Source organism: Nomascus leucogenys, chromosome 17 (genome assembly GCF_006542625.1).
Source record: "Nomascus leucogenys isolate Asia chromosome 17, Asia_NLE_v1, whole genome shotgun sequence".
Taxonomy (NCBI): domain Eukaryota; kingdom Metazoa; phylum Chordata; class Mammalia; order Primates; family Hylobatidae; genus Nomascus; species Nomascus leucogenys.
In genome coordinates, this window is record NC_044397.1 from 26152655 (window position 1) to 26174765 (window position 22111).

At 37.8% G+C, this 22111-nt stretch overlaps 1 protein-coding gene across 2 annotated transcripts in view; it reads left to right on the plus strand.

Annotated features, from left to right (window-relative positions):
* Positions 1–22111, plus strand: part of NEB (nebulin) — a 230402-nt gene that overhangs the window by 36028 nt on the left and 172263 nt on the right. For both annotated transcript variants that reach the window (XM_030797596.1, XM_030797595.1), the window contains exons 24-39: positions 870–968; positions 3285–3389; positions 3945–4052; positions 4146–4259; positions 6694–6891; positions 8898–9005; positions 9525–9623; positions 10328–10432; positions 10522–10629; positions 12156–12467; positions 12572–12778; positions 14951–15055; positions 15748–15855; positions 17637–17948; positions 19083–19289; positions 21097–21201. In XM_030797596.1, the coding sequence (XP_030653456.1) occupies positions 870–968; positions 3285–3389; positions 3945–4052; positions 4146–4259; positions 6694–6891; positions 8898–9005; positions 9525–9623; positions 10328–10432; positions 10522–10629; positions 12156–12467; positions 12572–12778; positions 14951–15055; positions 15748–15855; positions 17637–17948; positions 19083–19289; positions 21097–21201 (2400 nt within the window). The remainder of the gene's footprint in view (positions 1–869; positions 969–3284; positions 3390–3944; positions 4053–4145; positions 4260–6693; positions 6892–8897; positions 9006–9524; positions 9624–10327; positions 10433–10521; positions 10630–12155; positions 12468–12571; positions 12779–14950; positions 15056–15747; positions 15856–17636; positions 17949–19082; positions 19290–21096; positions 21202–22111) is intronic.

Here is a 22111-nt window from a genome sequence, read left to right on the forward strand (position 1 = left end):
TCAGATTTTAAAAATCTTAATTTTCATTAGTTTATATCTACATGAATTTGGGGCAAAAGAAGGACATACAGATTTAAGATAGGTGTTCATTATTTAACAAATTCTATGTGAGAAGCCATCCTAGGCCAGGCACTTTCCTTGGTGCTGAGAAAGAGAAAAAGCCAGCCACCTCTTGAGCTCCCACTGGAGTGGAGGAGACAAGTAATAAACAAAGGAAGGAGCACAGAAATAAGAAAGATATCAAGCAATGATAAGAAAACTAATATAGGATAATGATACAGAATTAAAATAGGACAACGTATGAGAGAGTGACCGGATGGGCATCTTAGGTTGGGTGGTCAAGGAAGGTCTAAAACAAGCATGACCAGCCAGGCCAAGGTGAGGGGGACAGCAGCAGGGAAGAACGGCCTAAGGAGAGAACAAGCTCAGCATTTAAGGAATTGAAAGGATGGGGTGGCTGAAATTTACTGGGGAGGAAGGCAGTAGTAAGAGGTGAAATGGTTGGAGATGAAGGAGAGGATGGATTCTGTAGGGATCATAAGCCAACGTGCAGTTGAGGCTGAGTACCAAGTTCACTAAAGAGTCACTGTGTAAGGCTTCAGCAGGGGAAGGTTAATCTGGTTGCTGAGTTGCTGTAGGCAGACCAGAGGCAACTTGGGAAGTGGGGATTAAAGGAAAAAGAGAGAGAGAGACAGACAGACAGAGAAGTGAGAATGTAAATGCATCAACTAAGTTTTCAGGAACAAAATAAACTCTGTTTTGACCTGGAACCATTTTTTATGTGAGTGCATGTATAACCAAGAATATACTGATACATTATAATGTATAAATACATTATAAATTTCATTAAAGAACATCTTCTTTTCTAGCATACCTACAAAGTTCATCCAGATAAGACCAAATTCACGGCAGTCACTGATTCTCCTGTACTGTTGCAAGCCCAGCTCAACACCAAACAGCTTAGTGATGTAAGTGCTTCGATTTATGCAAGTGTGGGTGACCCAGAGTGCTTTGCTCATTTAAAATGTAAGCATTTACGTGCTTAATCTTCATGGGCTCATCTACCATCCCAATATTATTATTTTTCAAGATTTGTTTAATAAAACACAAATGAGGCTGCTAGATTGAATTGTAGCCTGAGGAAAGTTGTGTTAGACAATAATAAAAATAAATATTTTTTAATAACTCACTGATTTTTATTGGGACTATCTTACTTATTCATTAGGATCTGTCACATGCACACTAAAACTTCATGCCAACTTAAGTAAACAGTGACAACAAAAGCATCTATTTGTGTAGGACAAGGCAAATATTTCTGATTCTTGAATTTGCTAACAAAGACTTTACAAAAAGAAAGGGCGCAGTAACAAGAAAGACATCAAACGGTGATAAGAAAACTAATATAGGATAATGCTACAGAATTTAAGTGGGATGATATCAAAGAAAGAACTGGATAGGCACTTTAGATTGAGTAGTCAAAGAAAGTCTAAGACAGGCGTGGTCCAGACATGCCAAGATCAGGGGGAAAGCAGCAGTGCTTCTCAGACATCCACATTCATGCAATCGCCTGCTGACCCTGTTGAAGTGCAGATTCTAATTCAGTAGATCTAGGGGACTCCATATTCTGACTTTCTAATAAGCTCCTAGGTGATGCTGATGCTGTGATTGGTAGGCTACTCTTTGAACAGCAAGGTGCTAACCTAGCTAAGTCCTAGAGAGTAGTACACCCTTCTCAAGATAGGTAAGTGGAAGATACAGTTTGTCCTACTATAAAATATGTTTGAAAGACACAAATTAGCTCATACCCAATTAGTAAAGAGGAGAACGGCATCAGTATAACTCAGAAGTCATTTCAGCTCATGTGTCACTTTTCCGAGGATCTTAATATTTTGTGTCCCAATAAAGAACAGCTAAACACTAACATCACTGATCTAGCTGAACTCAGCAAGCTGCAGAGAAATATAGTGCTGTATGTGGTCACAGTCACTATCAGTCACTCTTCTTATTGGCTTAGGTAGGCAATGGACTCTGCCTTGGAATTACTTCTTGTATAGTTCTCAATCTTGTGCATTTTTGCGTTTGGCTCCAAAATTAAACAACCTCATCCGTTCTTCACACTCCCTTCCTTAGACCTAACGTCACCTTTTAAAAAATTTAAATAAAGTTCTATGTTTAATATTTTAAATAAGAATTCACAGCCAGGTGCAGTGGCTCATGCCTGTGATCTCAGCACTTTGGGAGGCTGAGGCAGGCAAATCAGTTGAGCCTAGGAGTTTGAAACTAGCCTGGGCAACATGGTAAACCCCATCTCTACAAAAAAATTAAAAAATTAGCTGGGTATGGTGGCCCATGCCTGTAGTCTCAGCTACTCAGGAGGCTGAGGTGGGAGGATCACTTGAGCCTGGGAGGCGGAGGTTGCAGTGAGCTGAGATTGTGTCACTGTACTCCAGCCTGGGTGATGGAGCCAGACCCTGTCTCGAAAAAAAAAAAAAAGAGTAATTTATATATCTTTTTAACTGTGCTAGTATTTAATTTAGAATTATTTTTTTTAGTGCTTTAATTACAGAAGTTCATGTTCTCCAGACACAACCTAGCAGTATAGATTGGAAATGTGTTCCTGTGTATATAACAGAATCTATGCAATGGCAGCCAGCAGCCCAAAGTATGGTTACACAGCAGTCCCCCTTATCCATGGTTTTGCTTTCCATAATTTCAGTTACCTGCAGTCAACCATGGCCTGAAAACATGAAGTGGAAAATTCCAGAAACAATTCATAAGTCTTAAATTGCACGTTGTTCTGAGTAGCATGATGAAATCTCACACCATCCCCCTTTGTCCCTCCTTTATCAAGAAGGGTGAAAACATACAGTAAGATATTTTGAGAGAGAGAAATCACATCCACATAACTTTTATTACAGTTTTGTTATAATTTTTCTATTTATTAGTTATTGTTGTTAATCTCTTACTGTGCCTAACGTATAAATTAAACTTTATCACAGGTATATTTGTATAGGAAAGAACATGGTATATATAGGGTTCATCGCCATCTATGATTTCAGGCAGCTACTGGGGGTCTTGAAAAGTATCCCCCAAGGATAAAGGAGGACTGTGCCACAGTCCCTGAAACGGGATGAGAGTTTGAATCCTGTGCGAGACTTTGACTCAATTGAGTTTCTCTTTGAGGCATTTTTCTAAAAAGGGCACTAATGCCTTAGCTATATATGCTGTCCTAAATAAATTCAAAGAAGTTCCCCTGAACCGTTCAAATATCCTTTGTTTTTCAGCTGAATTACAAAGCAAAACATGAAGGTGAGAAGTTCAAGTGCCATGTACCAGCAGATGCTCCACAGTTTATCCAACACAGAGTCAATGCCTATAATCTGAGTGATGTAAGTACCAAAGCCTCAGAAGCCTATGTTTGGTGTGCATGAAAAGAGAAAATGTTATAAATTTTAAAAGACAAGACTAGGAATTGTGCAAATAAACAACTATTAAGATGGTTACCATGTAAGTGGAGCTTTTAAGGCCAAAATGCTCTTAAGACTCCTACTTAGCTATCAGATTTCATTTTCTATGGTCTCTGTTACTGTCAGAAGATCTCCAATTACCCGTCTGCAATTCCCTGGAGTTTTACAACATCTTTCCCATGTAAATTTCACATTTCACCTTCTCCAAGTGAGTGTCATTTTATAGCATCCTTATATAAATCGGGATAGCAGAGGGTTTAGAAAGTTTACAGAACATTAAAAAGAGAAGTTGATACTTATTTAGTGGTAGGGAGGAAGAAACTGGATGATAAATCAACACTTATACTACAATTTGATAAATATAGTTTTCATAGGAGAAATAAGTCTATATATACACAAATTTTCAATATGTTTTTATTTTTTCACTGGATTTCACTGTTGTTCTTATCATTCCTTTGCTGAATTTTTCTTGTCCAGAATGTTTATAAGCAAGACTGGGAGAAGAGCAAAGCCAAGAAGTTTGACATTAAAGTGGACGCCATTCCCCTGTTGGCAGCCAAAGCCAACACCAAGAACACCAGCGATGTGAGTGTGGCCTGGGGACCTGGGGACCTGGACAGGGTGGCCTTGGGGACATTTCCTGGTAAGTGGGATCTGGCATGTGTGATGTCTTTGCAGGTGATGTACAAGAAAGACTATGAAAAGAGCAAAGGGAAAATGATTGGGGCCCTCAGCATTAACGACGATCCCAAGATGCTGCACTCCTTGAAGACAGCCAAAAACCAGAGTGATGTGAGTGTCTTTGTGAATCTGTCTTGTTTTCAAGATGGACTCCTGGTTACAATGCCCAAGGATAGTAGTGTGGAAAAGAATTTCATGAGCATGGGCTCTTTCACATTCACAAAAGTACTGCTGTAGAGAACTTCAGAACGATGCCCCGGATTATTGCGCCTCCCACATTTGAGGGGAGAAATTACTGATTTGTACTTGATGTCCATTTCACTTTGAAAAATGTATGCATTAATATTTAATAGAATATTGATTGTATTCTGAAAATATTTTGGAAAACATCACTAGATATTTTCATATTTTCTTCTAATTGAAAAATGATTTTTAGAATGATAATTTTCAAACTGTCTTTACTTTGGAAGACATTTATGAGTCACAAAAATCTTAACAGAGTATCGTTCCTCATTGACTTTAGTAATGAGTTTTGTCTGGATCCAAGAAAAAGACTCCATTGATTATAAACCCCTCTGAGACTCTGATAAAAGATTTGAATCATCTATCTAGAAAATGAACATTTCTTTTCATGCCTTTTGCCTGAATTTTGGTGAACTCATGGGCTGCTTAAGGCTCATCTATGGGCCATGTAACATTTTCCAGTTAAAATTCTTACTACAGAGAGACAAACATCTACTACTGCAAATTATAGTATATATTGTGTATAAAATGTTTAGAGAATCCCTTAAAAGTACTGAGAATGTTCAGTGTAGCTTGCAGATACTAGTTTTTTTATGATGAAAGAGAAGGGTATTTGTATCATTTAGTTTTAACCATGCTTTTATATAATGATCTATACATATCTCTTTAATTCATTTTGCATTTATTCTGTCATTACATAGCACTTTAAAACTTCTAATTCTGTAATTTTCTCTAGTAACTTCACAGTGAATTATGTCAGTATATAGTGCTCACTTATATTACTGTCTTGTTCACTAGTTGAGTCTTTTCAACTCAAGAAGGATATAACTTCCCATTGATAGCATGTGTATTTTTATCTTTTGTTTTTATTCCTATCACAGAACCCAGCAGTAGGCACATAATAAATGCCCAATAAATATTTGTTAATTGATTGATATAGCTGACCAAAACACATAGCAAATGAGTCATTCTCACATAATATCCAGGCAAAATGCTAAGCTGCAGATATAGAATATGAATGGCTTTTTAAAAAGAATCTTTTAAAGCCATTTGGATCTTTGACAACATTTTATATGTACTGGTATGTGTCAGCTGGTGTGAACATGAACAAAACAATAACAACAATTTCTTCAAAAATACTTCCACACACCTACTGCTGTTGCAATATTGCTTTATCAGTTTATTTCTAACGAAGACAAACTGTTGTTTTCAATGTTGTTGCAAACTATCACAAAGTTAACATACTTTATTTTTATAAACCAGGGTCTCAATTTTATAGTTAAGTAATAAATGTATTCAGTGAAAGTGACCATCCACAAAATATGAGAAGGAAGATCAAGTTCCCTTAGAAAGCCCAAAGATCAGATCGTTTGCAAAAGGAATTGTTACAGAAGATTTGTAGTGCACATCTGTACTTGCCAGCTTGGGTCACTGTCTCTAACACATATGTGACCATGGGGAACTAGGATGAGTTTAGAGTTTTCTTAAAGGCAGTGAGTCAAAATTTTTCTGTTAAAGTAATTGGTGAGTGGATACAATGAAGCTGGGAATTTGAACCAATTAGCACCTTGTCTAACCATTCCAGAAAACCAGACAATGAAGGGAGTCCTTGAGGCCCAGTCAGGACATTTGGTTTATAATGCTGTACGGAAGGGCCAACGTTATTTTAATGGCTCAGTTTCTCAAACTTTTCTCTTATGAAGTCTTTTAACTGCTGCAATCTGAAGCTTCTTTTAAATTGTTGCCCAAATTGAACTTGATATGAAAACAACCTTTGAGATTCTCAGTGGGGCTTATCTCCTGTCAATAATAGGTTAAAAAACCAGTTGACTATCCATTCGAAAATGACTCTATACAGCCAATAAACTAAGTCTACAGCCCTGTGTATGAAGTAGTTATTCTATTAAAATCCAATTGTCATATGGTTTTCATTACAGTTAAAAAATGCTTCTTTACTGAAAACTCTTCATAGGTTAAATTACATTAATAATGGTAACACTTGTTAGTGGTCCTTGAGAAACCCTGTTTTAGAATAAAATCATTCCTGTTCCTGACTGAAGCAGAAGCTATTGTCCATTGTCTGCTGTGACCCAGACAGTTTCTCATTGATTTGAGAAGGTCTGCCCATGTGTGCTTTTTGGGGGAGTTTCAATGGTATGTAACATATGAACACATTTTTGGGCAAAATAACTACTCAGATGTTTGACTCTCTAACTTGTATTTATTGTTTATGAAAGATCTCTGTCTTTTCTGGAAATCCACTGAGGATTTGTGATAATAAATGATAATTTCCTATTCACAGCGTGAATATCGAAAAGATTATGAAAAGTCAAAAACTGTCTACACGGCACCTCTTGATATGCTCCAAGTCACTCAAGCTAAGAAATCTCAGGCAATTGCCAGCGACGTTGATTATAAGCACATCTTACACAGTTACAGCTACCCGCCCGACAGCATCAATGTGGACCTTGCCAAGAAGGCGTATGCGCTACAGAGCGATGTGAGTAACCAGGGTTTCTGTAGCCCCTCTTTTAAAAAGATGGAAACTGAAATGGACTTTGAAGTTGAGTGAGGTTTTTGCACTTCTCGGAGGTATCTGCATTGTCCTATGTATGAAGCAAACGACCCTTGTGGTTCTATAAGAGCATGCCCTTCAAGGTTAGGAAGAACTGATCTGGCATGCACCCCATCACTGTTTCCCTCTGGGAAATATATCAATCTTGCTAAGTTTAGAGTCTTCCTCTGTAAAATGGAAATAAATCAAAAACATTGTTTGGAGGATGTAAATGCATGCAAAATACTTAGCATGATGCCAGGCCCTGGTGAGTTCTCAATAAACATTCAGTATTTATCATCGCTATTATCATAATCATCACATTCATCATTATCAATGATTTTTACGTAGATTGCTATCTGAAAAGAAAATGTATGATTTAACATAAATATTTATAACTGTTTTTTTCTGCAGATCAGAATTTCTTTAAGCAAATTCATTTGTCCAAACTACACAACCGAATACTTCATCCTAACAATTCTATTTTTAAAAATGTGACAGAATACACATAACATAAATTTACCACCTTTGCAATTTTCAAGTGTACAGTTCAGTGGTGTTAAGTATATTAACGTTGTTGTACAACCAATCTCCAGAGGCTTTTCATCTTCCCAGACTGAAATTCTATATTCATTAAACAGCAACTTCCATTTTCCTTCTTCCCCTAGCTTGTGGCAACCACCAATCTATGCTTTGTTTCTAAGTTTGACTAACCCTAGATACCTCATATATATGAAGTCATACAGTATTTGTCTCTTTGTGATTGGCTTATTTCACTTAGCAAAATGTCCTCAAGGTTCACCCACGTTGTAGCATGTATTAGAATTTCCTTCCTTTTTAAGGGTGAATAACATTCTATTGTATCGATATGCCACATTTTATTCACCTATTCATCTGTTTGTAGACATTTGGGTTGCTTCCACCTTTAAGCTATTTTGAATAATGCTGCTATGAATATGGGCATGTGAATATCTCTTTGAGATCCTGCTTTCGATTCTTTTGGGTATAAACCCAGAAGCTGAATAGTTGGATTACATGGTAGCTCTATTTTTTATCTGTAGAGGAACCACCATACTGTTTTCTGCAGCGGCTGCAAAATTTTACATTCCTACCACTAACAATTCTATATTATACATTGTTATTCTACTTGTTATTAGTTTGATTTTGTTATGTGTTTTCATCTCAAATAGATCATAAGCCCCTGACAGGCAGGAACTAAATGCTTTCTTGATTTTCCATTCTACTTAAAATGCCCAGAGTAAAAAACAACAGTTTGAATTTTGTATCTAAAATGTAAATTTTTGGCACCACCTATGGTCAGACAACAAGAGTAGCATTTTAATAGCATCAAGTAACTGCCTCAACTAGGACCAATTCCAAATAATAACTGCTGTCTTACGCAAATTAACGAGTGCAACTATTTTAAAGTGTTTTGTTAGCCAATGTAGAAACACTCCAAAGTTGACCAGTACACATCAAGGGCCATGTGTGCAAATACTTAGTACAAATAATTCTGTTAAGTCTTATACAATTAGGAAATTAGGAAATGAGCAAATAACCCACCTTTAATGTGGCCGTCTATTTTAATTTGATTGAAACATAATACTTAAAGTTCCAGGGAACAAACGTCTCACATTTGGTTAACTGACAATTTCACTGACTCTTTGAAGTGCGGCTTTGACTTGAGCATTTTCCAGGTTGGAATTAGAGTACCACAGACTTCCATTAAGTTGGAAATAAGGACGAAATGGAACATATGCCAGTTAGAAGGAAAGCAAAAATCTAAGAGCTGTTACTATATTTCACCAAAGAAATATATAAAATAACCTTAATGTCTGCAGTAAGGAAGCTGGTCGGAAATCTCAAAAACATTGTTTTGGGTAAAACTTTGATGATTTTACATAATGAGGATGACACAGCAAAGAAATGTAACCTTTCTCTTGGTGTTTTAGGTTGAATACAAAGCTGACTACAATAGCTGGATGAAAGGTTGTGGCTGGGTGCCTTTTGGGTCCTTAGAAATGGAAAAGGCAAAGCGAGCTTCAGACATCCTCAATGAGGTAAAGCCACTGGGTGTGTCAGAGGGAGAGTGGTGACTGTGTTGTGTTAAAGCTCTCAAAAGCATGGGCAGTGGCCTAGTTCCTCAATTCCTCCTTCCTCAACCGGACAGCTTCTTGATGCCATTTGCTGATAGAGTAACAGGTAAAAAGATAACTTGTTTGTGTCATGCAAAGACACTCCAATCTCCTTGCTTGCTTTTCTGTTAAACCTTTAGAAAACTGATATTTCCAGATTCTCCTTAGCTGAGGGCATAGGCAAGAAATTAAGAAAGGAGTCTGTCTGGTTCCTGAGAGCAGTATATGTGTCTGTGCTGTCCCAAACTATCCACAATTAAATGGATTTTTAAAGATATTGATTTTTGTATTGCATTCATCAAGCCAATCAAGAATCTAGTGTTTTTACATTTTAAAATCATGAAAAACTCTTCCTTGTCACTTCAAAATAAATTTCAAGGATTTTGACATATTAATCTTCAATGGAAAACAAGATTGTTTTTCTCTTTTTGATTTGCCAAACAGAAAAAGTATCGCCAACATCCAGACACACTCAAGTTTACCTCGATTGAAGATGCTCCAATTATAGTACAGTCTAAAATTAACCAGGCCCAGAGGAGTGATGTAAGTGTTAATGCTATCTATATGTTAATAGATGTTAACTAATACAAATACATTTGTATTTCAAGTGTACTGATCACCTCTAGTTATTATACAATATGAAGAGACCCAATTACACAAGCATCTGTACAATTCCCCAGCTGTTCATTAATAAAGCATGCCTAATTCTTGTATTTACAGTAACATATATTGTGCTGACTGTCCTTTTAGCCATTTGACATTTCTTTCTAAGGAAAAGCTAAGAGGGACTTCTCTTAATGACAACAAAAACTTCAAGCCTATTTCTAGGAAAGACCAGAAAGAATGAGTATATCAAATGGGGAGCAGTTATATTTTAAGTCAGCGCTAAAACAAAAATCATATATAATCAAAACCACCCCTAAGTCCTTTTAATTGCCCACAAAATATAATATAGGTGGTTGGTGTATTCTACCCTGTTACACTTTCCTGAGCTAGGCCCAGAGGTTCCTACTGCAAGTTCCAAGGGATCTTTGCAAAACTGAATAAGCATTGAGACAGGATCCTAAGCAACTGCATGTGTGACCTTGAATGCCTACAGATATTTGCACATGAATATGCAGATGCACAAAGGATGTCCTTCCTAAAACCACCTCTGTGAAATATGATCCATTAGGAAATTATTTTCTGGTGCCATTAAATTTTCTTTCTGCTTTATTTGTTTGTTTATGCATTTTTATCTCTTTCAGATCGCTTACAAAGCCAAAGGAGAGGAAATTATTCACAAATACAACCTGCCAGCAGACCTGCCCCAGTTCATCCAGGCTAAAGTTAATGCCTACAATATCAGTGAGGTGCGTGGGTGGACTCATGGGCTGATGTGTGTGTCCAGACTTTACTAACACAGTCTCTAAGTTGTACTTAAATGACATTTTTCTTTCAGAATATGTACAAAGCAGACTTGAAAGACTTGAGCAAGAAGGGATATGACCTGAGAACTGATGCGATTCCTATCAGAGCTGCCAAAGCTGCCAGGCAGGCGGCGAGTGACGTAAGTCCAGCTGTGGTCATATGTGGGCAACTAGAAAATGTGGGTGGGTAGGCTTGGGGTCTGACAATGACCCACGTCTCCAGGCATGCGGTCCCCAATTGGAAGCAAATCTGATTGAAAACTATTCAGGAATAAAGTTCCCTAAATAGATTTAAATTTTCTGGAGGAAAAGGATTTATATAACCTTCTACTGATCCGTTCTAATCAAGCCCCCTCGTTTAAAAATCTCATCTATAGTTCTACACTAACTCACATTACTTCTCTTGTGGAGATCCAGAAGTGACTTACCATTTAAATCATAATAGCCTCCTGATGGTAAAATTTTATCTCAAAACTTTATTAATTTATATGATTTCCTTCTTTCCCTTTCCTCTCCCTTTTTCCTTCATTACTTCTATAGATAGGTGAATAGGCCTCAATTTCACCACCTCTAATAGCCAGTCTTTGGGTTCTATTACAGTTAAGAATTTTATTTCTTATCCTATTTATCTTTAACCAAGATGCGAACTGAAGTCACTTTGCTCTTTGAGATTTAAATAAAATTGGCTCAAGCCCCCATCTGTTATTCTATAGGAAGCGGAATCCCCCTCCGCATGATTTCTGTGGCGTCTCCGAGGTTTTTGTTTCTCTGCTTACCTCTGGCTCCTGGCTGGCTTGAGCTCATCTGCACCCTCCTCCTGTGGGTCTCCTCTTGCTGCTCTGTATGACCCAGAAATGAAACACAGCTCCTTCTTTTGACTTCCCAGGGTCCCAAACACCACTTTACTGATTGTTTGAAATTAGGTTTACATCGCTCCAGTGTAAATATGTGATGATTGAATAACAAATGTCCTCGTTCTGAAATGCCCCTGTCCCACCCAGGATTTCTCATCGACCCCCTTTCTCTGTGGGTGCTTTCCTCCAGCCACTCCTGCCCCAACATACCATGAACCTTTCCTCATGTCTCTGCTTCTCAGTGTCCCACAGTGCCCTCCACATGTCTCCGAGGAAGCTCAGTCTCCCTCACTTTGTTATCCAGAGCCAGTTAGTGTTTACCCCCTCCTGGCTCTGGGTCTCCCTTTGAATATCCAAGGACTTATTAAATTCTACTATTATTAATGTTAACATCCTACCACTACTACTAAAAATTCTAAAACTAAATATCCAGCTACTTGTACTCTAGTAGCACAATATAATTGGTAGAGATTGTGACATATTTATCTTTTCATTTTTCTCTACCAATGTCTAAATGCAAATGAAGAATATAAAGATTTATTTTGTCACTGATACAAATTATGGTAATGCCCCATCTCAACCTCACTTGGATAGGCAGAAACAGCTATAGACAATCAAATGGGTTCCATAATACATAACATTTTTATTTTAAGCAGGCTACATTTCAGAGCATATATAAGTGGATTGTTTATTGTTTGGTTATTGAAGTACAGGAATTTTTGGGAAGCTCAATTACTTCAAATCATGGCTTCATTGTTTAGTAAAACCCTCAAAACTACATTTTAAATTATGCCCACCTTTGTTTACAATAGGTTCAGTACAAAAAAGACTATGAAACAGCTAAAGGGAAAATGGTTGGCTTCCAAAGTCTTCAAGATGACCCTAAACTGGTTCATTATATGAACGTGGCCAAGATACAATCAGATCGGGAGTATAAAAAAGACTATGAGAAGGCAAAGACCAAATACAACACGCCCCATGATATGTTCAACGTCGTGGCGGCTAAGAAAGCTCAGGATGTGGTCAGCAATGTCAACTATAAGCATTCTCTCCATCATTACACCTACTTGCCTGACGCCATGGACCTGGAGCTGTCTAAGAACATGATGCAGATACAGAGTGATGTAAGTGTCATTTACTCCTCAAGAAATCCCCCTGTTGAGTTCAGAGCCTGCCGTGAAAAGAACCCTGGCCTAGGCCCTCACTCCTCTTTTCTTCATTGCTGTAGAATGTTTACAAGGAAGACTACAACAACTGGATGAAAGGCATTGGCTGGATTCCTATTGGCAGTCTCGACGTCGAGAAAGTTAAAAAGGCTGGTGATGCTCTGAATGAAAAGAAGTACAGGCAACATCCAGACACCCTCAAATTTACCAGCATTGTGGACTCCCCAGTTATGGTCCAGGCAAAACAGAACACGAAGCAAGTCAGTGATGTGAGTACAACAAAATAGAGAGGACAGAGGATATGGAGGAAGCTTTTTAGAAAAGTAAACAGCAGCCCAATATTTTTTTTTTCTGGGCTAATATCTTTCCATTTTACATTTATTATTTTGTTTGTTTAATTTTTTAAAAATTATAGTTATGTGTAGTTTGGGCACTAACATTTTCTTCTCTCTTGCTTTTTATCTTCCTTTTTAAAAAAATTTTCCTTTTTAATTGTCTTTGAAATATTGTGTTATTGAATAAACTTGACACGGTGAAAAAATTCTATTTTAGGACTACACACATACACAGGCACACACATACATACACAGAATTTAAGCTTAAATCCCAGACACTTTATTTTGGCAGATTTGTTGTATTCAGTTCCATATTAAGTTTCTCATATTTTCTTTTCATATATAAAACCTTAATACAGAGAAGTAATACATATGAATATATGTTTTTGCTCCTAAGAATTCAGCATACACAATTATCACAGAGACTTTTTAACTTAGGTCTGATTGAGGTAAGTATCGTTTGCCTGCCTGTCCATGAGCAGCGTCTATGCTCTGGTTAAAGTCAAAGTTTCTAAAGGAAAGTTTGATATACAGAAGATCAAAAGCATTCACTTGTTTATTTATTTAATGAATGCTTTTTGAACATTTACCGTGTGCCAGGCACTGTATTACCTGCTGATGGCGTAAAGATGAAATAGATGAGGATTCTTGGGATATAGAAATTCACAAGAATGTAGGGTAAAAGCATAAGACAAAGACATGGCTACAAACAGAGCATTGTCATCCAGAGAGACAAATGCCGCAGGAGAGGAAAATGTTAAGGGAGGTGCCTTGTACATGGGTAACTTCCTACCAGAGTTTCCCAGGCAAGTGAGAGAAGTAAGCATTCCTGGCAAAAGGAACAATATAACGGCAGTAGAAAAGGAATGAACAATATAACAGCAGTAGGAAAGGAATGAAAAAGTGTAAAAGCAAAATGTTCAGGACTGTAACCTGATTAATAAGGGACTCGTATGCTAATTTTTAGAGTCTGGATATTAGGGAGTAGGTAAGAAGAGATGTTGAATATGTTTAATCCACGGAGCCGCATTATCAGGCCTGTGTTTTAAAACACAATGCTGGCCCCAAGCGTGGAGACTTTGGAAACAGGAGAGACTGGAGGTGAGAAGATGAATTAGAAGGCTGTCACCGAAATCCAAGGAAGGCTTAATTGGACTGAAGCTAAGGCAGTAGCAATGGCAGAGAAGGAGCTGTATAGAAGGTCGAATTCATGAATCTGTCATTGCTTAGATATTGTTCTTAAAGGCAATGAGGACTTAGAGGTAACTCTTTGGGTCCTAGAGGAAATTATTTAGTATTTGGGGATTAATTTAGCTATTAGCCATGTCAGATTTTATCTTGGGTACACGCATACCAGTTTACATGTCATATTCCACATAGTCTTGCCCGGGAAATAAGGATATATATGATAAATGAGAATTATGAGATTGAAAATCTACTTGTGATTCTGGCTCTATTTTAGTTTTAGGAACTAAATAATGTATTTCTAATACCAGGAAGAGGATGCAGTAAGATTTCTGCATCACATACTTTGACATCTTTCAGTCAAAAGTATATATAATTCTTTAAAGTAACAACATTGGGCAAATATGAAATAGTGAGCCTTTTGAGTATGTTAGATTCATGTATAAGCACCTCTACATTATGAGGAAATTATTGTATGCTTTCATTGATACAATTATAATTTGGAAAGTTTTTAGCAGAAGTGAAAGACTTATTCTAACTACTATTTTCTCTCTAGGGATAAAAAAACAGAAACTAACAAAAATGGAAGAGCTATTAACTCACAGGCCAAGAATGAATTGATTTGGCTTTGGTGAATTCTATTATTCTTGCTAGGGTTTCATGGTTGAATTTACCTTCCATTCATCTCGGGCGGTGAACAATTTCTATTTTCTTAAGGATTTTTTCTCTTTATATTTTAACACACAAGACTTGTTGGTATTAAAGATAATAAGATGCTTGTTTTATTTAAAAAAATAGGAAAATGCCTTTGATGATTTTTAACACTAGAAAATCATGGGTGATTGCGCTAAAAATAACTCTTTAAAGCAAGCAATTAATAGATTTTCCTTTTTGCACTACGTGAAATGCATTTTATTGCAGATCTTATACAAAGCTAAAGGAGAAGATGTGAAACATAAATACACCATGAGTCCTGATCTTCCTCAGTTTCTCCAGGCCAAGTGCAATGCTTACAATATAAGTGACGTAAGTAGGGTCTTTGCTGGGATGTGAAATTCGGACCTGACAATAAAATCGTAGACTTTAAGAGTAGGATGGTGCCTTGACAATTTATTTAGGCCCATTTCTCACAAATCCCCTACTGGAACATATCCCATAAGGATGGTTCTTTACCTCTTCAGTTGGCCTTTTCAAGTGTAGGACAACTTTAAAGGACATAACATTCTTCTCTATGTAGAGCTCACCATCTATTCCCCTAAAACTTCTACTTGGTTTTCCTAGTTTTGCATGTGGGGGAGGTTATTATCCTCCAGAAACATAAGAATAAATGAGATCCTTTTTAAAATAACAACCCTAAAATTTCTAAAGCTGACCACCAGGTCTTCTCTTGATGTTCCTTTCATGAGAATGAACAACTTCATTGTCTCTAGTTGGTCTTCACATACCATGGTTTCTAGAACCTCTATTTGTTTTTCTCTGGATCCAGTCTTTCAACATTCCTCTCTTCAATATGTGTCAAAACCAGATGTAGGTGAATAATTAGTGCAGAGTCCAATGATCTCATGCTACACACAGTGTGACACTTTGCCAATGTGATTTCCTAAAGCAGTATGTGCTATGGGGGATTCCTTCAACTTCTGTCTGGAAAAGAACAAAACAATCCCAGCAGCTGAGGAATCACTTACAGATGCGGACATTCTGTTTGCTTTTCTGTCCAGGTCTGTTATAAACGGGATTGGCATGACTTAATAGCCAAGGGCAACAATGTGCTGGGTGATGCTATTCCCATCACTGCAGCCAAGGCATCGAGAAACATTGCCAGTGATGTGAGTACAAATTTTAGGTGAAATTTAGGTGTTTGCCTTTTTGAAAAGTAATCAAATGCTTGTTTAAATTGATACCTCATTGAAAGAAATATGTCAAATTAATGGCATTTAAATTCTCAAAATATTGTTTGGAAAACCTGTCACTTTTAGAAACATTTTTGTGGTTCTTTTCAGTTGACCCCACTTGGTAGAGCTGTCATAAATCTGACAGTGGCTTTCTCCTTTGATTCACAGCCCAAATTACCTTCACTGACACATTTCCCTGACAGCCCACATTTATTTTCAGTGGGAACACCCTGACTGACATTACCACATTAAATTCAAATGACTGCCTGCATTATAATTGTATTGAAAAGATGTTATATAAAATGTACAGATTTTTATAAACCAAAGAGGAAAAAGTCCACTTTTTTAGGATATAATTTTGATTCATGTAAATTGATGCCCATTTCCTGTAACAGAAAAAGTATACACTTCTACTCCTTTCCATCTTTGAAAAACAAAATTTTGGCCGGGCGTGGTGGCTCATGCCCGGCCAAAATTTCAGGAGGGCGGATCACGAGGTCAGGAGATCGAATGGTGGCGGGCGCCTGTCGTCCCAGCTGCTCGGGAGGCTGAGGCCCGAGAATGGCGGGAACCCGGGAGGCGGAGCTTGCAGTGAGCCGAGATTGCGCTACTGCACTCCAGCCTGGGCAACAGAGGGAGACTCCATCTCAAAAAAAAAAAAAAAAAAAGAAAGAAAAAAGGAAAAAGAAAAATTTTTAGAAAGCATGCATGCCCTGCAGAGTTCACTGTTACCTGCTGTCCCAGGGAATAAAATCTTGGTTTGAGAAAAGAGAAGAAACCAACCAGGTACACAGACCACATAGGAAATAGAGGTGTAAAAACTCTACTACTTTCCTTGTAGGAATGGTACTGAAAACATCTTCCTCAAAGGTCTGCACACAATGCACATCACTGTGAAATACATTTCTAGTTTAAGTAGAAAGTGAAAGCCTACAGTATAACTTTATTCTTTTTTTTTTAGCACTTACACAGTGATTTTTCACATGCCTAGAAATTATTTGACGATCCTTTTGCCTTCTAAACTCTTATTTATGAATTAAGGCTTAAATAGCAGGAGCTGAAAGTCTGCAGGGTTTAAGTGGATTTGAATTCTCTTGCATAACAACTGAGGTTCTGACCTGTTACAAGATTGCTCAATCTATATCCCATTGCTGATTCCAGCAGTGAGAGACTTTGGACAGCAGAACTTTTTCCATTAGGTTTTTATTGATGGGAAAACCCCACAGCAGGTCCTTACTGTGGCTCCTTAATTTATTTGCAGCTGTTTCAGCAGTGAGCTTGGAAAGCAGCTGCTGATAAAAGGAGTCTGTGAAGGCCCAGCTATCCTATAGCTGGTACTCATATTTGTGATGTAAATAACATATTAAATTGAAACCTATGAAACCTATGAAACCAAGAGATATTGGCCTTATATTTAGAATGTGTCATGTTCATATTAAGTGTGAAAATTCAGTTTGTTTAAAATAAAGTTCCACATGCAAATCGTCTGTAGGAGTCATAGCAAAGAAAATAAACTGATCTTGAATTTATCGTGACACTCGCTTGTAACTCCAATATATGTTTTCACTGAACTTTTTGGAGGGGGTTGTGGTTTGCATTTTTTTGTACACTCTTGAGAAAGTCACAAAGTTCTGAGTGTCTTTATATGTGGATGTAATTACAGCACTAATGCTATCAATGCCTAGGACTTTGCTAACCCAATTCTGCCTCCACAGTATAAATACAAGGAAGCTTATGAGAAGTCAAAGGGAAAGCATGTGGGTTTCAGAAGCCTCCAGGATGATCCCAAGCTAGTCCACTATATGAATGTGGCAAAGTTGCAGTCTGATCGTGAATACAAGAAGAACTATGAGAACACCAAAACTAGCTACCATACCCCTGGGGACATGGTTAGCATCACAGCTGCAAAGATGGCCCAGGATGTGGCTACCAATGTCAACTACAAACAGCCGTTGCATCATTACACGTACCTACCTGACGCCATGAGTCTTGAGCATACGAGGAATGTCAATCAAATTCAGAGTGATGTAAGTATGTGTAACAACAGACCCAGAGATGTTTGCACTTAAAGGATGATCACTTCTTGCTTTTATTAGACTTCATACTACAGTAAGCTATTCGAAAAATGCACTTTAGAATAAATAACCATTACTGAAAGACTGCCAAAGGCATGGCAGACAAGCTGTTTTTGCCTGCTTTCTATGCTTGTATCATAATCATTGATGTTTATTAACTTATGGATGAAAGATAAAACTATATTCCACTAACTATGAGAGCCACTTTGATTCACAGCAAGAGGAGATGGGTATTCCTGATGGGTTGGCTGCAATGGTGATAGATACAAAATGCAAAAATAGAAGAATTTTCTATCCTTCCTGAATTTGGGAAAGGTGTTTTTTTTTTCTTTATTAACTCAAGGTCACAATGTCATCCATGTAAATCTCTGTAATGAGTCATCTAAAATTAACCAGGAGTGCTTTGTGCTTGCAACATCATTTATGGAGAGCTGCATGGAAAGGTGTTTAACATTCAGAGCATCTCCTGCTGCAGGAGCCAGATTTCTGTTAGAATTGCCCTCTGTAAAGGGAAGAAGTGTTATACATATATTGGCACTCGATGAAAATATTGCTCCCCAGATGAGCTCAAGCATAGCCTAGGTGGACAGTATGGATGTAATTTAGTTTTGAAGTCTTCAGTGGAATCAAAAGGAAAGCCCAATTTATTGTCAAAAGTGACAATATTTTTTAGCAGCACCCATAGTGACCTGGATTCCCCTCTGTGTTGCATAATGCACTCTAAAGCATGATCATTTCTCTCTATTTTATTAGGCTTCATAATACAGTAAGAGACTTGAAAAAAATGCTTTAAGATAAACAACCATTATAGAAAGTACCAATTTATTGTCAAAAGTGACAAAAAATTTTTTTAGCAGTACCCATGAAAATATGTGACCTAGATTCCCTTCTGTGTTGTATAATGCACTCTAACAACAGAACAGCTTCTTCTTCTTACCACACTCCAGATAAGCTCTGTAACAGACAGTCAGACATGAGCATGCTGAAGAGTTGCTATTCATTTCCCTTGGATAGAATTGCAGATCCCAGAAACATCCCTTGAATATTCTCCAGGGTATCTTCTCATATTAGCTTACCCTTTTACAGAATGTGTATAAAGACGAGTATAACAGCTTCTTCAAGGGCATCGGATGGATCCCTATTGGTTCCCTGGAGGTGGAGAAGGTCAAGAAAGCAGGCGATGCATTAAATGAGAGGAAGTATCGACAGCACCCAGATACCATCAAGTTCACAAGTGTGCCTGATTCCATGGGCATGGTGTTGGCTCAGCATAACACAAAGCAGCTAAGTGATGTGAGTGCTTTCCTTTCAAAAGGATTTGCCCGTAAATAACCACACGTGTCTGAGCCGCTCCTCCGTCCTTCTTAATTCAGTGTGTGAGGATGCATCTATGTTAGCAAATAAACTGCTTTCATAGGTATGAGAGAAAGGGCTGCCTTTTGAAGCAACTGGGATCTTGAACATGGGAAAAACAGGGAGATGAAAATGGGGGACTATTCCAAATTTGCTTTGTTTTCCAAATATAGAGAGCCTGTGCTATTCATAAGCAGATACGCATTATACATATGAAATGACATTATTACCATTCTTATCTGTGGCTCTGTATGAATTGCAAAACAAGCTATTTATTGCTCTTGGTTGCAATATTTCTACCTAGCCACATAGGGAAGGCATAATGTCCTAATCCCCTCGCATAATAGCTCCATGTTCTGAGAGGCAGTCTTAGAATGAGGTCTCTGGGGAGGAGATAAGCAGTTTATTTGCAGTCATCTGGGATCTCATTCTGAGACCACGTCTATGTGGACTCTTATTCTTTCTGTCAGAAGCTAATTACAATGCTCAGGGCCTCACATGACTTGTTAATTTTAGAGTTCTGTTAAAATGCCTCCACCAGAAAGAGAGGGGTAAGCAAAAAGCAAAGAAAGATTTTTTGTATTTTAGCCCCAGATTTTGGAAGGTGGGGAAATGGTTTGCTTGCCTTGGATTTGAAGATCTATGGATTTTAGCTCCTGCCCCCACATTATCACAGATGTCTAAGGGTTAATTCTATCTTAGGAGTAATAAATGGTGTCAGTTTTCTTGATTTCTTTTGTACTGAGTGAGATGTCACTTCTCATGGTGTTTTTCCAGTTAGCTAGGCAAACTGTACACTCACTATATAAAGTCTTCCCCATCACAATAAATGCCATCAACATCTACCTCGTTACTCAAGCTGGAAACTTGGCAGTCACCGTTAACACCTCCCTGTGTGAACTCCCACATCCAGTACCTCTGCTGAGTCAGCTTCCTAAATATCTCTCAGCCAGCCTGCTCCCAAATGCCACCAACCCTACTTCCAGTTTCTGTATGGCTCGTATGGACAACTACAATAACCTGTTATCTGGACTCCCTTCCTGAGGTCTCAAACAACCATAAGAGCCTGTCTTAAAACACAAATCAAAGCATGTCCGTCTTATGCGTAAAATCTCTTAGGAATTTCTTGAATGTGAAGTGAAATCTAAGCTCATCAACTTGACAAAAGACCCTCCTCTCTGTGGCCCTTCTGCACCTTCTGTCTAATACCGCCCCACCCCCACGTCTACCCGGGTACATTCCAGCCCCGTGACTTGGACTGCTTTCAGTTCCTCAAGGTGGCCAGTCCATTTCCAGCCTCAGGTCCCAAATGCTCTTCCTCCGCCCCTCTCTCCAAGTTTGAGCATAAATGTTACCTCTGCAGAGTGGCTTTACTGACCATCCTTGTTTCTTTGCTACAATTATTCCATTGACAACACATCACGAATTCTAGTGATAGTTTGTAGTTTACATGTTTTATGTCTGTCCTTTCTATTGGACAATAAGCTCCAATAGGACAGATCTGCCTTCCTCACCTCTTTAAACACAGAACTTACCACTCTGTCTGGCCCACAGTGCTGTCCAATAAATACTAGTAGAATGGGAACATAAATGCATCTACCAGGGCCCCTCCCTTATGACAGAGTAGGCATTTGTCTCGTAAATGGAAAACACAAATGATAGCCTTCCTTTTTAAAGGAGTCTCTGCTTGATGAAATTTACGTTATGTGAGCTAATGATATGTGCATGCTGTCTCCTTTGCTTCTAGTTGAACTACAAGGTGGAGGGAGAGAAACTGAAGCACAAGTACACTATTGACCCTGAATTGCCTCAGTTTATTCAAGCCAAAGTCAACGCCCTCAACATGAGTGACGTGAGTATTTGGCCCGGTGCTAATATTGCCTATGTGGGCCTCTGCTTTCTGGTTCTTTGCAACTCTTGCCCTGACAATTGTAGGGGGCGCAGTTCAGTGTGGACCCTGAGCCTCCACATTAAACCCTTAACCATACAACATGAGCCTAGGGAGCCGCAGTAAAATTTTGCTTAACACAGACTTTTCCAGACTATGGGCTGTGACTCATTAGTGGGTTGTAAAGTCAATCAAGTAAGTTATGTCCCATTTAAAAAAAAAAAAAAAAGGAACATGAGACAGACAAGATTGGAAAACACAAGAGTGCCTAGTCTGTAGTATGGAAAATATTGCTTTTTACAACTTTTAATTATTTATTAAAACATCCAAAAAAGTTTAGTTTCCTTCACAAAATCTTTTTTTGTATGTAACTAGCCTCTCTCTGGAGTAGTCTAGACATCTAATTGGTGGTAATGTTTAAATCCACTATTATGAATTGTTTCCTTTTCTTAAAAAATATTGATAAGTCCTAATTTAAAAACATAATAAAACTTGAATAAAATTGTTAATTTCTTAAAAGATGGCTTATTCATTCTTTCCAGTGTTTTTAGGCTCTGTTTCATATCCAACTATACATTCCTGTGCTTTTGGTTCATTAAGGGGAAAGATTTTTCTAAGTAATATTTAAGCATTAAGATAAATTAAAGCTGAGCTGTACTACATCTGGATTTTTAGTTTTAGCATTCATATCTTTCTATAAGCTTGAAATGCTTCATTACAAGAAAATTTTTTCCAAAAGTATTATATATTTATTATAGAAAAGTTGGAAAACATAAAAAATTATGAAAAATAAATGAAAATCTTCTGTTATCCAACAGTCAAAGCATTACCTTTCTGTTGCTTTGTTATGCAAGCATATACATTTTTTGATCAG